The following is a 16,557-nucleotide window of genomic DNA, read 5'->3' as shown; positions in this document are numbered from 1 at the left end:
TTCAGACTAGATACTCAGCAGCTGGGCGGCTCAGTGTGAGGAACAGCCATTCCCACAGAGGTCTCCAGTCCCAGTGCAAAGCCACCACAGGAGGCAGGCAAAGTGTGATAAAACTGACTTGCAGACCAAATCCAAGCTCAGGGCCACCAGCTGTTTGCAGAGTGGCATCACTGTTTGCTTAGACGAGTTTGTGTCACCATGAAAAAGCACTTTGGGACCCAGATAAGCTATGCCAGCATTGCAACATCTAAAATGTTGCAGGGGGATGGGGTTGTAGCTGGGCTTGTCCCAGTGGGGCAGCATTCTAAAACTGATGAGGACCGGGTGGCCTCCTATGCCCCTAGGGAGAAATTGGTGTGCTCTGCTCGCTCCCTGAAATGCCTGTACACCAATGCGCGCAGCATGGGGAATAAGCAGGAGGAGTTAGAATCCTATGTTCGGTCGGGAGATTATGATCTGGTGGCAATTACAGAAACATGGTGGGACAGTTCACATGACTGGAATGTGGTCATGGATGGCTATGCCCTTTTCAGGAAAGACAGGCCAGCCAGACGTGGTGGTAGAGTTGCTCTCTGTGTGAGAGAGCAACTACAATGTACTAAATTCTGCCCAGGAGTGGATGAGGAGCGAGTTGAGAGTGTATGGGTCAGGATCAAGGGGCAGGCTGGCAGGGGTGACACTGTTGAGGGCGTCTGTTACAGGCCACCAGATCAGGCTGAGGAAGTTGATGAGGCCTTCTATGGGCAGCTGAGAGTGGCCTCACAGTCACAGGCCCTGGTTGTTGTGGGCGATTTTAACTTCCCTGATGTTTGCTGGAAGGACCATTCAGCCAGCCAGCCACCGTCCAGGAGATTCCTCCAGTGCATTGATGATAACTTCCTCATGCAGATGGTGGAGGAGCCGACTAGGAGAGGTGCACTGCTGGATCTTATCCTCACTAAGAAGGAGGGTCTGGTCGAAGCAGTAAAGGTTGAGGGCTGCCTGGGTTGCAGTGACCACGATATGGTGCAGTTCAGCATCTTGTGTGGCAGGAACAGAATAGCAAGTAGAATTGCAACCCTGAACTTTAGCAAGGCTAACTTTGGCCTTTTCAAGCAATTGCTGGGGGAAATCCCATGGGCAAGACTGCTTGAAGGAAAAGGGGCCCAAGATAGCTGGATTGCATTCAGAGATTGCTTCTTCCACGCTCAGGATAAGAGCATCCCCACACGAAGGAAGTCAAGGAAGGGAGCCAGGAGGCCTGCGTGGTTGAATAGGGATCTGTTGGGTATGCTCAAGCAGAAGAGGAGAGTTTACAGGTCATGGAAGCAGGGGCTGGCCACTTGGGAAGAATATAAGGCTGCTGTTAGAAGATGTAGGAAGGCAGCTAAGATAGCCAAGGCCTCCTTAGAATTACAGCTGGCAAGAGGGGTCAAGGACAGCAAAAAGAACTTTTTCAAATACATAGCAGATAAAACTAATACCAGAGGCAATGTAGGCCCACTGATGAGTGGGGTGGGTGCCCTGGTGGCAGAAGATACAGAGAAGGCAGAATTACTGAATGCCTTCTTTGTCTCTGTCTACTCTGCCGGAGGCTGTCCTGGGGAGCCCTGTACCCCTGAGACCCCGGATGAAGCCAGGTCAATGGAGGAGTTTGCTTTATTCGATGAGGACTGGGTTAGGGAGCAATTAAATAGTCTGGACATCCATAAATCCATGGGTCCAGATGGGATGCATCCGCGGGTGCTGAGGGAGCTGGCTGAAGTCATTGCTGGACCGCTCTCCAACATCTTTGCCAAGTCTTGGGAAACGGGGGAGGTGCCCAAGGATTGGAGGAAAGCAAATGTCACTTCAGTCTTCAAAAAGGGCAAGAAGGAGGACCCGGGTAATTATAGACCGGTCAGCCTCACCTCTGTCCCTGGGAAAGTAATGGAACAGCTTATCCTTGGTGCCATCTCAAGGCATATCAAGGATAAGAGCGTTATTAGGGGCGGTCAGCATGGCTTTACCAAGGGTAAGTCATGCTTGACCAACCTCATAGCCTTTTATGAGAATGTAACAAGGTGGATGGATGATGGCAGAGTGGTGGATGTGGTCTACCTTGACTTCAGTAAAGCCTTTGACACAGTCTCCCACAGCATCCTCACAGCTAAGTTGGGGAGGTGTGGTCTAGACAATAGAGTAGTGAGGTGGGTTGCAAACTGGCTTAAGGAGAGAAGCCAGAGAGTGGTAGTCAATGGTGCGGAGTCTAGTTGGAGGCCAGTATCTAGTGGAGTGCCTCAGGGGTCAGTACTGGGGCCAATATTATTCAATATATTCATTAACGATTTGGACGAGGGAATAGAGTGTACTATCAGCAAGTTTGCTGATGACACCAAGCTGGGAGGAGTGGCTGACACGCCAGAAGGCTGTGCTGCCATCCAGCGGGACCTGGACAGGCTGGAGAGTTGGGCAGGGAATAACCTGATGAAGTTTAACAAGGGAAAGTGTAGAGTCCTGCATCTGGGCAGGAACAACCCCAGGTTCCAGTATAGGCTGGGAAACTACACATTAGAGAGCAGTGTAGGGGAAAGGGACCTGGGGGTCCTGGTGGACAACAGGATGACCATGAGCCAGCACTGTGCCCTTGTGGCCAGGAAGGCCAATGGCATCCTGGGGTGTATTACAAGGGGGGTGGTTAGTAGATTGAGAAAGGTCCTCCTTCCCCTCTACTCTGCCCTGGTGAGACCGCACCTGGAATATTGTGTCCAGTTCTGGGCCCCTCAGTTCAAGAAGGATAGGGAACTGCTGGAGAGGGTCCAGTGTAGGGCAACGAAGATGATGAAGGGAGTGGAGCACCTCCCTTATGAAGAAAGGCTGAGGGAGCTGGGTCTCTTTAGCCTGGAGGAGACTAAGGGGGGACCTTATTAATGTTTATAAATATATAAAGAGTGAGTGCCATGAGGATGGAGCCAGGCTCTTCTCGGTGGCAAACAATGATAGGACAAGGGGTAATGGGATCAAGCTGGAACACAAGAGGTTTCACTTAAATTTGAGAAGAAACTTCTTCTCAGTGAGGGTGACAGACACTGGAACAGGCTGCCCAGGGAAGTTGTGGAGTCTCCTTCTCTGGAGACATTCAAAACCCGCCTGGACATGTTCCTGTGCGACCTCACTTAGGCGTTCCTGCTCCAGCAGGGATATTGGACTAGATGATCTTTTGAGGTCCCTTCCAATCCCAAACATACTGTGATACTGTGAAAATTTAAGTTCCAGGTTCCAGCACCAACATCAGCAATGCTGCTTTTATCGGATAAAAATATATCCAGTGTAGAATAAGAAGGTGCCTGTAATCTGAATACCATCAGGATGGGGAGGATTTAGATGTAGATGCAGATGTAGATTGAGATGTAGATATAGAGGTAGGTACTTTGGGGGGTTAGGCAATATTGCAGAGTGGCTTGTCTGAGTGTTATGACATGCCTCTAGCTACTGAACTACAATTATGCCATGGTCTAGGTTCTGGATTTGGCCCCTTGTAATTAATTTCCAGACCTACTTCTTAAGCAAGATTTGGGCATTACATGAAGAGCCACCAGTTTGCTTTGCAGTAGACCAAGGGTAGTGGATCAGCCTTTGTTTTATTTTGGTCACTTAATTAAAGCTACAAATGTGGGGCTCTGCTGAAATGCTCTTTGAAAAATATACATAGGGTGATGAGAAAAAGTGAAATTGTCACTGCACTTCGGGAGGGTTTGCATTTAAATGAACAGAAAATCAATTTTGGATGTACTAGCTGATCCATAGCTAAAGCTGAGCTGATTTTGAACTTAAATGTAATGAAAACCTAAAGATAATGTGTTTCCTGGAACAGTATTTCTGAGTTGACTTATTCATGTGTAACTTTGTGGATACCTGAGAGGAAGCTCCTGGTGTAGGAGAGTATAGATGAGATCAGAGAACTAACCCTGTTCTTTCAAAAAAAATTCGGAAAGATAATTTATTTTCTCTGTTGTCATTAAAATCCCAGTGGCCATTTAATACTAGTAGGGAACAGTGACGTTTTCTTGTAACTGGTAGGAAGAAAAACCAGAGAAAATACTGCTTTTGCCTTCTTTTACTATGATATTCACCAGCAGGCCCAGATCCCCCTTGTGTGTCCTTTCTGTGGGGTGTGAGGGAGCCAGCCCAGTCCCGCTCCTGGGGGCTGCCATTGGGTGTAATGAGAGCACCACATGCTCTGCACCCCTCGATGTTTGTCACTCCCCAGCCCTCCTGTCCTCTGGGGAAAGGCTGAACATGAACAAGTAGGCCAGAAAATGTCCTTCCCTACCCATGCCAGGTTCCTGCAGGTGGGCCTGGTTTGAACGCAGGCCAGGGCTGTCTGTCCCCCTGGCTTGGTTTCCTCTGAAGGGCTGTAAGGCAGCAAGGAGTTAAGGGGCTTAATCATTAATAAAAGTTCATTCTGGACTTTGAAAGCCTTTAAAGTGAAGCCAAAAGCAGGAATATAAAATTCCTAAGGCAACAGCCGTGGACTGGCAAATGCAGCAATTAGTGTGGGTGAAGTGTCAGTTATGGTGAGTGGTCAAAGTGTTTTCTTCTCATGTTTGAGTGGAATTAGAAATTGCTACTGCCTAGAAATGAAAGCAAAAGGCACTTGCGACTCAGAGTGAAAAGGACATGTAGTCAGTGGGAGTAAACTGCTTTAAAAACCTTGGATTTCAACCTCCTGCCAACATTTCTTCCCTAGTCTTACAAAAACCCACCCTTGAAGTGTGTTACTGCAGTGCCTCTCATGCAGCCTGCATGGTCCCCAGCCCGGGTCAGCTTTCTGCTGCATTGCTCCTCGGAGAGCAAGAACACACCTGCTCACTCAGCCTAGGAGCCCTCGGCTCCGTACACCCCTCCTCATCCTCCACCCTGGGTTGGACAAAACAGCGGCTCTAAAGCCTGAGTGAGCCCAGGCTGTCATGCAAAGACCTCCGTTCAGATCACTGATGCTTCCTACCCACAACATGTGGCTGCTTATGAGGGCTACCTGCACCCGCAGTGGCCAGTGTGCCATGGGCCGGGCAAGCGGAGGGAAGAAGACCCTGCCCCAAATGGCTCTGGGTGGAAGGGGAGCTATTCCTGACCATACTCTGTCCCCAACCTCATGTTCCCATGTCAGCTCGTGGACTGGCAGCACTTTTGCTCTGCAGGAATTGCAGGTTTCCAGGTTGGTTGTGCAGCTGCTTGCCAGGCGGTTTTTCCTGCAGGTATTTCTGCTGAACTATGCATTATGTGCAGAAAACAGGAGACAAACACACTGTATTGCTCAGGCTGTCTGCTGCAGCCCCTGTTTAGGTACTTGGTTGTGTTAGTATTTGAAATTTTACAGCTGTCTGCTATGATCCAGATACTGCGGCCCGCAGGTGCTGTCAGGATATGGTTACTATTGTGTGCTCCATCAGTGTCCAAAATGACCTAGGAATTAATTCTTTATATACCTGGCTTAGCTGTGGGGCTGTACAAAGTAAGTACAAAAGGCATTTACTACCAGAAGTGCCTTACCATTGCTGGCAATTTTAGATATGCACCGGTGGCAGGCTTTCTCCAGGCCGGCTGTCATTGTGAAGCACCTTTTGAGGTCTCTGTAGGGATACAGAAGTGAATATCGTTAGGAAAAATGCCTTTAACTGACAAATGTCTTGGCTCAGCATCACTCACACACTTCAGCAGGCTTTCACTATCCCCAAAAAAACCCCACAAAGCATCCACAAATACGGACAGCAGCTGTCAGTGTGGCATACCTGGAGTTAGGCATGTCATCCAGCAGCTTTGGGCTTTCCTGATGGTGAGCTTTGGGGTCACAGGAAGGCTGGGGGAGAAGTATTAATCCTGTCTTCCTGGAAAAGGATCTATCTTGACTTTGATTGTAGTTGGGGCAGGACAAAGAGTATCATAATAATAATACAAATATATATAATATATAAGAAAACCTAGTGAAACTGGTAAAGGTCACTACGCAAGCCTCTGCAAAAATTATTTAGTGAGTAAAAATGAATTAAAGAAAAGGGGAGGGGAAGTATGAAAATAGTTTTAAGATCGAGGTGGATTCTGAAGAGGAACACAGAATAAAAACTGCAGGGAGCTCGGAACAAGATGCCTTTGATGAAAAAGCAGCTGGATTAGAAAGTAGCTTTTTGTAGAGAAGAATTTTTACGAGGTGTGGTGAGGGATGAGCAAGCAGCAAGTCATCCAATGCCTGGGCATCCGACAGCACCAGACAAGTAGCATCCAGCATCGATGGGAGCGTGGAAAGCTGACATACACATACACACACACACACACACTCCAAGCCTCAGCCTCTGGCCAGGGTCACCAGGGGTCTGCCACCCTCACCAGCTGTGTCTCATGCAAAAGTGTGTGCGGAGGAGGCTGGGAAGCTGCATTTCTGCAAATGCCTCAAATTAGCCTCTCTAACTTTCCTAATGAATAAAGAGCAATATTTTAAGCTGACATGAAACCCACCCTGGTGGGATTTCTCATCATGCAATGTGGAGCCTAACCTGACCTGGAGCCTCCTAGGGACCACAGGGCTCCAGACACACATTGAAAATAAAGGCAGACTTGTACCACCCAGCTGTTGTGTGGCCATATCCCCTCCATAGCATGTCCAAGCCCTACCAGATGTGACTGAGCAGAGCTGACTGTCTCCTTGAAGCCTGCTTTCTCCTACAAACCCATAGACTCACAAGCTGCAGCAACACAGGTCTCTCTGCTGCCGTGGGGGATGGGATGGGGTTTGCTCCTTGCACATTGGCAGTGGCAGCTGTATTAGAGGCCAGTCCGGCTTTACCTCTTGGTGAGCAGCTGAGCACGTAGCAAGGACGGAGGCTTCCATGGTCATCACACTGGGTCATTAACCCATGCTGAGACACCTGCATGTAGCAGCCAGCCACCAACATCTATATCCAGGTTTCTAGTGTGCATCGTCACATCAGGTGTCTCATGAATTTTAGCTCTCCTTCTCCAGCCCTCATCTTCATACTATGCCATGAGCCTTGTTTGATGGGTGGGTGTAACTGCTGTAATTAGCCTTGCAAATCGTGGTAGACATCTCCATCAACACTGAACGATGGACTGGAATGAAGATTACATTTGAGTGCCTGGCCTCTGGGGAGCGTGTACTTCTCATCCCAGCCACCAAACCTTCCTCGGAAGAGCAACTACTGTGCCTTTGGGCTGCAACTACTGACAAATATTTTAGGGAAAGAAATGAGCACTGTTGCATGCTCAGGGAAAACAGAAAGGAGGAGGGAAAAATTGTAATTTCAACAAAAAACACATTAGTTTTTAACTTGGAAAACTTCCGGTGCAGATTTGTTCCTAGAAAGTGCACAAACAGGCATTCATTCGGAGTATGCTGTTGGCTACCGACAAATATGTTCTAAATTATGCAAAAAGATCAGTAATATTAGTCTTTATATAAATGTTCATGACTAGAGTTACTTTTATAGCAGTAATTCTCAGAGAAACCATATTAACAAAACCAATGCCATATTAACAATTGGCCAAATACCAAATTATCCTGAGTAGAATTGCATGTGGTTGGGAATGCATTATTTCACAGTATCACAGAATGTTAGGGATTGGAAGGGACCTCAAAAGATCATCCAGTCCAATCCCCCTGCTGGAGCAGGAACGCCTAAGTGAGGTCCATAAGCGGGGTGTAAAACATATGTTTTGTCTAAATTTGCTGTTACTTTACACGGAAGGAAAAAAAGCAGAGTGAATAAAGACTTGATATCTGGGAGCGTGTCACCACCTAGTGATGGAGCCCAGAAATCACTGCGAATCAGAGCTCTGTGCTGGCTGTGTTAACAGGTGAGATAAAGAAAGCAAATTCATGATGGCTGCACACAAAACGTGTTCATACAAGGACACAACACACATAACCACCAGGTGATAGTTCCAGTCCTTCCTCAGACATTGGCTTCGGCTCCTACAAGACTGACAAATCCTTCGGAGAAGTAATTCTATCTGCTGGATAAATAGATGTTGTGCCTTTCCCCCAGTCCTTCAGTGATCCTAAAGAAGATGCTGTGAGTGTTAAAGATGAATTTTTTCCTGTGTGCCAATGCATGAGGGTGCTAAAGTGCAGTTCAGCAGATAGGCAGCTGGGAAATGGTTTTGTCTCCCCGTTGAAATGGGGAAACCATTGCTGAAACTCACCGAAAACCGCAAGTGGTGCAGCATGAAGACTGGTGGCATGCAAAGGCAGGATGGGTGTCCTGCTGCACAGTGCCCTCTCCTGATTTGCTGGTGGGTTGGGAAAGTCCCATGCAAAACAGAAAACTCAGCCACAGCTAGGAAAAAAAGCTGAAGACCAAAGCCGGCTTCTGGACATCCTCCCACTAGTCCTTCCCTGGGGTCATTTCCCTGAGTTGAAGGGACCTGCACTTGTGTTACAATGGCCAGCAAGGGGGAGACAAGTTTCTGAGCCCCTTGCAGGAGGCTGGGACTTCTCTGCACAGCCATTTTTGGGGGTGGCAGGTTGCAACCCAGCCCCAGCACAGCCACAGCATCCCCATGCCTCCCCAACCTCATCCAGCAGTTCCCTATTCAGTGCCCTCTCAGCCAGGTTTGCCCCAGAGTGCTGGCTGCTGCCACCCAGCTCTCACACTGTGTCCCACATCACCGCCTTCTTTTGTAACTTAGTTCCTTGTCCCTGACAAGCAGCAGTGATAAGCCCCTGTAGCATGTACCCTCCAAACAAGTTCCTTCTTTATTTCAGCCAGTTTTAGCTTTGAACTATTTTTCTGGTCATTATTCTTACCCTAAATACCTAAGTTATATGTGTCAAAAGAGGAGGAGCACTGACCGACTGGTGCATCCCTGACCCACAGCAAAGCCTAAAGGCAGCATCACATTGGCCCCACCATACAAGAGTCACCTCCACACCTTTCCTACAGCGTTCAGTCTTCTCAAAGCGAACTCATTTCTGGCTTCAGGTGCCCCATGCGGCACTGATGAACACAGAGGGCAGAGTCATTGAGGCTTCTTAAAACCCTGATTACCACTCAACGAGGGGTCCTGCTGGGACACAGTAGGTGCATATGGGCCAGCAAGCCTCTCTACAGCGATGTCACTTCCCTAAAGACGGCTAGAGGGGACGGTTTCTATTTTTATTTTTTTCCTAAAATATTCAGAGCAAAGTCCTCTTCCGAAGCCAGTTTCTTGCTAACAAACCACAAAACCCCACACTGGCTTTTATCCCAGCACATCATCCACTTCCCAGCAAATCCCTCTTACCTGAGAGAGCTGTGGGTGCCGAATCCCCTCACTTGTGCGCGTGGGAGACCAGGCTGAGAAACCGCTGAACCCAGCCTTCAGTGAAATCCGTCTGGGAGACTCCTCGCTGGTGGGACTCCAGAGCCACACACAGCTCCCCAGGACCCTGCCTGGTGAGCTGCAGGGGGGCCTCAGCTGCTTTTATTCCTTTTGGCCGCCCGCTCGCACCCCTCTTGGCAGCAGGATGGGGGGAGCTGCAGGATGCGGGAGAGATGGCAGGCAGAGCCCATCCTCAGTAGTTCCCCACTCCCACGGCTGGCTGGAGCCACAGCCCGCCCTGCGCCGTTTCAGGGTGTCAGCAGGGGGAAGCAAAGGACCCCACACATCTGTGACTGTACTGGAGAGGGGGGAAAAAAAGAAAAAAATTCATCTGCAAAGTCTTTTATTTAAAAAAAAAAAAAAAAAGTCATTAATTCCGGAATCAGTAGTGAATGGTAAGTACTCAAGTACTCAAGTACTCAAGTACTCAGCTCATTCTTTGCGCAGGTTCCCCCGCTTCCTATCAATCAGTTGATAAAGCTCTTTGCAAATTGCCACCTGTAAGTGTTGGCTAGTTTGTATGTCTCGTGTCAGCCAGGCCAAAGTCTATTTGTTAGGTGGTTACTTGCTAGGTCACCTTCCCATTGACAGGTGCCAATTTGGTATCTCAGGTCTAATTATAGGTGTGGCATCAATTTCTGGAAAGCCCTTATTTCTGTACAGAGAAAAGGGGGTTGAGGGAGAGCACCTCTGTGGGAGGAGTGACAGCATTAATAAAGATTGACATGTGTTTCAAATCTTTTTGGAAAGGCTCCACAAAGAAAGAAAAGGTCACCTGCTGCCTTAGTCACCGTCAGGGATCTGAGGAAGTGCCTGCTCCAGCTCAGGAGGAACAATTCCGCCTTCAGCTCTCAGGTTTGCACAGTTCCTCACCAATATCATTCCCAATGCTAAAGGTCTTGCATTAAGAAAAGGGAAGGAAAAGGATGGCATTTTATAGGGAACTTTGCATGCCACTGGGTCAGCAAAATAGATGTGCATGGGCACAAGCATGTGCTGGTTTTTACACTCTCCATGCTTTTCCCTGCTGTGTGGCCACATGCGGTGTAAAAAGCGCTGACCACAGGATTATGTGACTGCCTGTTTTCAATAGCCTGGCAGAGTGATAGAGGTGAAATACTGAGCTCTTCCCTGCTGCTTCATCCCCTGGATGCTCCTGTTCTCAGCACAGCTACCACCAAGCAGTAGGAAACTTGTACCACACCTGCAGCCCTGACTGCCCCACACCTCCTCGGTCCAAACTAAGGTTTTAACATATAAAACATAGTGCAATAGAAGTCTTTGCTTTTCTGTTTTGGCTCCTCTGGTCACATCTTTTATGCAGAATGTGGGGCCTCAGAGAGGGCTGTGTGGCTCAAGGAAACTCGCTGCGGGACTTGGCACTGTGCGAAGACAACTAAATACTATTAGATCATTTTGATAAAAAGGTGGGAAATACCAGGACTGAAAGCAGTGGATCCAAAAGTGGTCCAGCCTCCCACACCAGTAGCTTTTCATTTCCATCAGCTGTCAGCTCCATGTGAAGAGGTAGAAGCAATTCCTAGGAAAGGTGTTAAATGCAGAATGTAGGGTAGCAGCAAGGATAAAAAGGGGTAAAATCCCAAATAGAGCTGATTCTGCAGCTGTAAAGCAAGATAATTTCAAACAGAATAATAGATATTTTAGCAGTGTGTCTTCAGGTCCAGTGTTGGAAGCCTGGTATGTTCTGTTTGAGGAAGTTCAGCAGCAAAGCAGAGTGGGACTACAGTTTTGATTCATTGCACTTAAGCAGGGGTTTATCTGAGGACTTAAACAGGGAACCTGGCTCTTCTGTATCTTCAATGAAGAGAGCAGGGGGAAGATTCTGATGCTCTCCACTGGTGCTTGAAGAGACACAGTAGGAAAAGACTGAGACACGCCAGCTGAGCAACCAAACCAGACAGCTCAGCTTTATGTGATCCGGGTTCTCCTTTTTTACAGTCTAATAAAGCTCCTTCTTCCCTTGAAGAAAGCTGCTTTTGCTGTGGTTGTTCTCAGGCCAGTGTCTGGCATGGGACATGACCGAGGATTTCAGTTGTCTCCCATGTCACTGCCTTCTCTGTGGTGCTTTTTCTCAGCCTCCACGAAGCTCTGAGGCAAGATTTGGGTTGCCCGTGACCACTAAGGCAACTGGGCTGAGCTGAGCAAAGGGGTTCTGCAATGCTGCCACCAAAAGCTCAAGCCAGAGCATGGTCTCCTAAAACATGGGCCCCCTCTCAGACCAGGAGGGATTTTTACATCCTCCCATAGCGTGCATTTGGGATTCCTTCACCAAGTGCCTTTTTGGAAGAAGTTGCACCTTGACATGGATTTTCTCGGCTACTTCATCATTAGTGTGGAGGGAGAATGGGCCCTATAGACATCCTGTCTTTCATTTTCAGATTGCACTCATTTTTGCTACAGGGCTTTCTACTAACTTGATTGCTTAGAAGTCAAAATCAACATAAAAATAGTCTCCCATCTCTTATGTTATTTTCTTCTTTTCAAGTTGGAAGAGTCTGACTGATTTCTTAAATGCTGCATGTAATCAAGAATGTTACATTTTCTTATATAAATTATCTTTGTATATTGCAATATGAACAGCCCATGGGAAAGAAATTCAGGGTACATTTCATTTCTTCCATTCTTCAAGGCAAAAAGAAGAGTGTATTTATCTGCTAAGAAGTACTCTGCTTATACAAGGGAAACCAATCATCAATATGAACTTAAGAGCAGTTTAATGGCCACCTATAGGGACCCTGAAATGATCACATTCAATCATCACAAGAGGATGATGGCAAAAAATAATGGGGACCAGGAGTCCCTTTGGCAAGTGCAGCTGGAGTTTACAGTGACACTTTGGGGTATCATTAAACTGCTTGGTTCTGGTGGATCTAAAAGAAAATTTAAGCAGCATTAGGAAAATACTGGGACTAGAAGTGCTGTCAGTGCAGCAAGTTATCGCATGCCCAATCCAAAGTCTCAGGGACCATGAGAACCAGGAGGTGACCTTCTCCACCTTCTGGGATGGTCTGGAAGCTGCAGAGCTCAGCGTGGGGTGGACACTGTGAAACACTTTATCCTCTCAACACACAAAAGACCGGACCAGGTGCTTTCTTCTCACCCACATCACCGAGGAGATGGTTTCGCGCAGCTGTCACAATAAATTACAGATTCACATGAAGCCTGCTGCTGTGGATGTTTCAGTTCCTTGCCTTCTTCCTACAGGACTGTCTTAGGGAAGGGAGGTTTATGTGTCGGTCTCGTCAACAGTTTACTTGGCCAATGCCCAAGAGGCGATGCAGAAAATGAGAAACTATCAAACCATCTGTTTCATACTTCTGCTTACTTAGGACAATATATCATTATGTAATCTAGGCCTAAGAAACAGAAAGAAAAAAGACAAAATATGCTGGACAACCTTTGGGGAGAGTAACTTTATAGAAGTCTAGTAAGGGATGACGTCTAATGTTGCATCTTTCCCTCAGCTGGTTTACTTAGAAAGTCTCTTCTACTTAAAATATGCAACACACAAGCAGAGCAGGAAAAGATTTGCCTTGTTTCTGTAGGAAAGTAGATTGCAAGACGCAAAGGTACCAGCTGTGGCTGAGGATGTCTCAGAGCCTCCAGCTTGTGATGCTGAGGGATAATCCTGGCATTATGTTCCCTGGGTCCGCAGCCACTGTCCAAGGCAGGGTGATGGGCCAGGTGTCCTCACCTTATTTACTTGTTATCTCTGAGTCTTCAATTAGTCTATCAAATTTGATCAAAATCAGCAAATAGATTCACAGGTTATCAGGGGGAACCACCAGATGGCAAGACCCAACACTATAGTGCACACAGTGTGTTTCCATAGGAAGCTGGGCTAAAAGAAAACACCAGTGTTTGTAAAATTACTAATGAAATTACTTCTTTATGAATGTTTGCTGGTTTCCTACAGAGAGAGAAAAAAAAAAAAAGCTTTCATTTTTATTGGATTCTGTTCTTCAAAGATTGTCTCCCACTGGTAATACAGGAGGTGAACCTGTGCATTGTTCTGTGCAAAGACTTTCCTCCTTGAAATAATAAATACCTTGATTTAAAGACCCCAGTCCTCTGTAACCCTGCATACCCACCAAAGTAACAAGTTGCCCAAATTAATGTGAGAAAAATTTACCCATAAGCCCAAGAATATTAACCAGGAATTCCAGTCTTCTTGAAACTTGCAATAAGAGAAAGTGGAATTAGTAAAAGTATAAAAGCCAGAGCTCTCATTGAGATCCATGTATTCTATGTTTATGCCACTACAGAGTGTGCTAGACAAATGTGTAGAGTTTGTAAAATCCTTTGGGTATCCCTGAAAAATGAAGTGGGGAAAAAAAAGATTAGCTCCTCACACAAGGGCTTCATAAAACTACTGAACATTTCTGTCTTAATTGTGCTGCGTGCTGGAGTATAAGGGAAAGTTATCACAGCTGAATAAAATGCTAAGCTCTCCTAGCAGCAAAATACCTCCTTTAATGTAATAGCAGGAATAAACCTCTCACTTCTAAAATATAGTTGACAAAAGAAGGTTAATAACTCATAAAGGTTTTACATACAATGAAGAAAAAAAAAAGTCAAAGCCTTTAAAGTTACTATGCATGAAATATTATAATCTAAATCAGCAGTTTAATTTGCACTTCTGCAGATCAGAGCTAGTATTCCCTTTGTATGTAGCCATAATAAAACATACTGTTCCACTGACAACAGAATAAAGTATTGTGCATTTCCATTTGGTTTATTTCATTTTCTCACTTATAAAATATGCCTTTTGCTACCTGTCAGTGCATTTACCCTCCTCAGCTGGAGGATAGAAAACCGTACTTGACACAGTTCAGCAGAACTGAAAATATTAATCCTCTGAAAGCAAGGACCAAAATCCCTATTTGTAACCTTAACTCATGGGGAACAGAACCATACGTTTAGAGTAATTATGGTGAGTGATAATGAGAAAAATTGCTGAGGGTATGCCAAAGCAGGAATAACATAGAATGGTTAAGTGTCTGCAAACGAGTTAGGATGGAGTTCAGTGAAGTATTGAGGTGTGTGGAGTTAGGAGTCTCCAGTGGAGCTGTCTACCTATGAACTTCCATTAGAGTCTGGGGAGACCCGTGGCTTGATTTAGTTCCCTAAGTGTAGGCGTTTAGTTCCACGGGGAGCCACCAGACCAGAAGGGTGTGGGTCTCCTGTAGGTCTCATCTCATATCTGCCAGCCCTGGATAGATGTCCTGAGTAATCGAGGGCACCTCAAACAGCCCTGGAAGCCCGTGTTTATCTGAACAGCTCTTGCATTGGCTAGGTCTGATGGTGATGTAGGTACTTACATTGCATGTAGGAGCCCGAATTGCTGACAGCTTCATTTAGGTACCTGCATTCTGGATACCAACACCACCCCTGTAGTCTGCCCAGGGAGAAAAGGCATGAGTTGGTTAAGTTTGTGTTTCTTTCTTCTAAAGGGCCATGTCAGGGAGGGGGTGCTGGAGCCCCCTGTGCAATCAGAAATAACTTTTCCCTCTATGCTTCTGTATATATGTATATTTAGGTGATGCATTCAAATCTTTACTTTGGGAGAAGAAATCTGCTGCTCCAAGTCCCGTAAACTAGGAATCACCCCACTGGATCCTGATCTCTCTTGCCTGCCCATGGGGCTTGGTCCCAGGCTGCAAATGAAAGGTTTGAGGTGGGAACCTGGGCTCATGGGATGCTGTGAGAAAGGTGCAGCCAGCCCTGGGGACCCTCACAGCCACATGTTTCTAGGAACAAAGCATCTTCTCATGGCTGGAGAAGAAGGCATATAGAGCAGGACCTAAGCCTTTCATAAAGAAAACACTTCCAACAGCAATATTTCCTTCCAGGACAGTCTCTGTTTGAGCAAAAATCCAAGGGGATTCCCTGTGGACCCAGAGATCTTCCTCAATAAAGAAGAGGTGATCGCAGCTCTCCAGGCATCTGATGCAGTGTTGGCACGGTATAACAAACCCTATATTTTGGGCTCCCTTTGGGCCTGTTCAAGAACTATCTGTATCTTGGGCTTCAGATATCAAAAGATACGACATTAGACTTAGTTGCAGTGGTTGAAAATGGGTTAAGAGCCAACTCAGCTTCAAGCTATAATAAATTTGGCCTCTGGCTGATACCTGAGCAAGCAGATTCACTCGTGCAAATGATCCATTTTTGGTGAAATGCTCTGCCTATTAGTGCTTCTTCTGCTGAAAATCTGTTTCAGAGTTGTGCTGGCATTTAGGCCCGGTTTTAAATTTTACCGTCCCAAGGGTTTGTGAGTAAGATATGACATTATTTGTTTGGGCCGCATGAGTATCTCAAGTCTCACCAGATGGCACTATGCTCAAAGATTGACTCTGGACAGCACAGGGGACGACCAGGTGTCCAAGCGAGAGGTGTAGAGGTGCTCCTACGGAGAGCAGAGCAAGTTCCTAATACTTGACTGGTGAGCTGCAGCTCCTGGTGCACAACTTTAGTGTGCCCTAAATGACACTCCACTTAAAACTGTGGGAAGATGTTGAAACTAAGTCGTGTTTTCTTGGACATGTGGTGGCCTCCGAGTGCCTCCAGCACAGCCTTTGGGGAAACATCATGTCCTATGCGTTGAGCACACCAGATGGCAATGTCATTCACAAGATATCTTGTGGTTTTCATACTATCTCATTGGGACAGCAGTTCCAGAAATCCTCCTCAGCTGAAATGAGTAGTAAGACTCACGTAGGTTGGCATGTGAGGAGCTGTGGCCTAGTGCTCTACTCACAGCCATGCCCCATGAGGTTAATGGTCATGCGATGGGGCCATGGTTGCAACCAGCCACATCCAGATGCCCCTTTAACCGAACTAGGAAATGAGGGGAAGGCTGAGCAGGCTGGGATGGGCCTGAGTAAATACTGTGCTGAGGAGCAGAGTGATGCTGAAACGCCAGTGCTTGTCTGACATCAGATGGCTGAGCACTCTGGGCTGCCCCAGCCCTGTGTGGGAGTCCCCTCTGCAACAAGAGTTTGCTCACAGGCTTCATTCATGTTCCCGTGGCACAAACTGAACAGCTGTCTCAAGAGTGGCAATTATCAGGAAGAAAAACTCGGTCATTTTACAGTTCAGCAGGATCCTTAATTTGTACTGAGAAATAAGGAGTGGGAAGAAGGAAAGGGAGAAGGAGCAGAAGTGATGGGGACATGAAGCAGAGGAGTTGGATATATTGCT

General features: G+C 46.8%; 1 protein-coding gene across 2 annotated transcripts in view; it reads right to left on the bottom strand.

Annotated features, from left to right (window-relative positions):
* TMEM272 (transmembrane protein 272) overlaps positions 1 to 9,626 on the bottom strand; it is a 32,079-nt gene extending 22,453 nt beyond the window's left edge. The window contains exons 1-2 of one of the 2 annotated variants that reach the window (XM_065052979.1): positions 9,256 to 9,626; positions 5,512 to 5,591 (exon numbers count right to left, since the gene is read on the bottom strand). In XM_065052979.1, the coding sequence (XP_064909051.1) occupies positions 5,512 to 5,569 (58 nt within the window). In that variant the 5' untranslated portion in view covers positions 5,570 to 5,591; positions 9,256 to 9,626. Of the gene's footprint in view, positions 1 to 5,511; positions 5,592 to 9,255 lie in introns of those variants that run through there. The other variant, XM_065052987.1, reaches the window with a different exon arrangement.
* Positions 9,627 to 16,557: the final 6,931 nt, after the last annotated feature.

The sequence above is a fragment of the Columba livia genome, chromosome 1 (genome assembly GCF_036013475.1).
Source record: "Columba livia isolate bColLiv1 breed racing homer chromosome 1, bColLiv1.pat.W.v2, whole genome shotgun sequence".
NCBI classification, from domain to species: domain Eukaryota; kingdom Metazoa; phylum Chordata; class Aves; order Columbiformes; family Columbidae; genus Columba; species Columba livia.
Note: the sequence above shows the minus strand (reverse complement) of the source record. Positions and strands in the feature narration are given on the sequence as shown.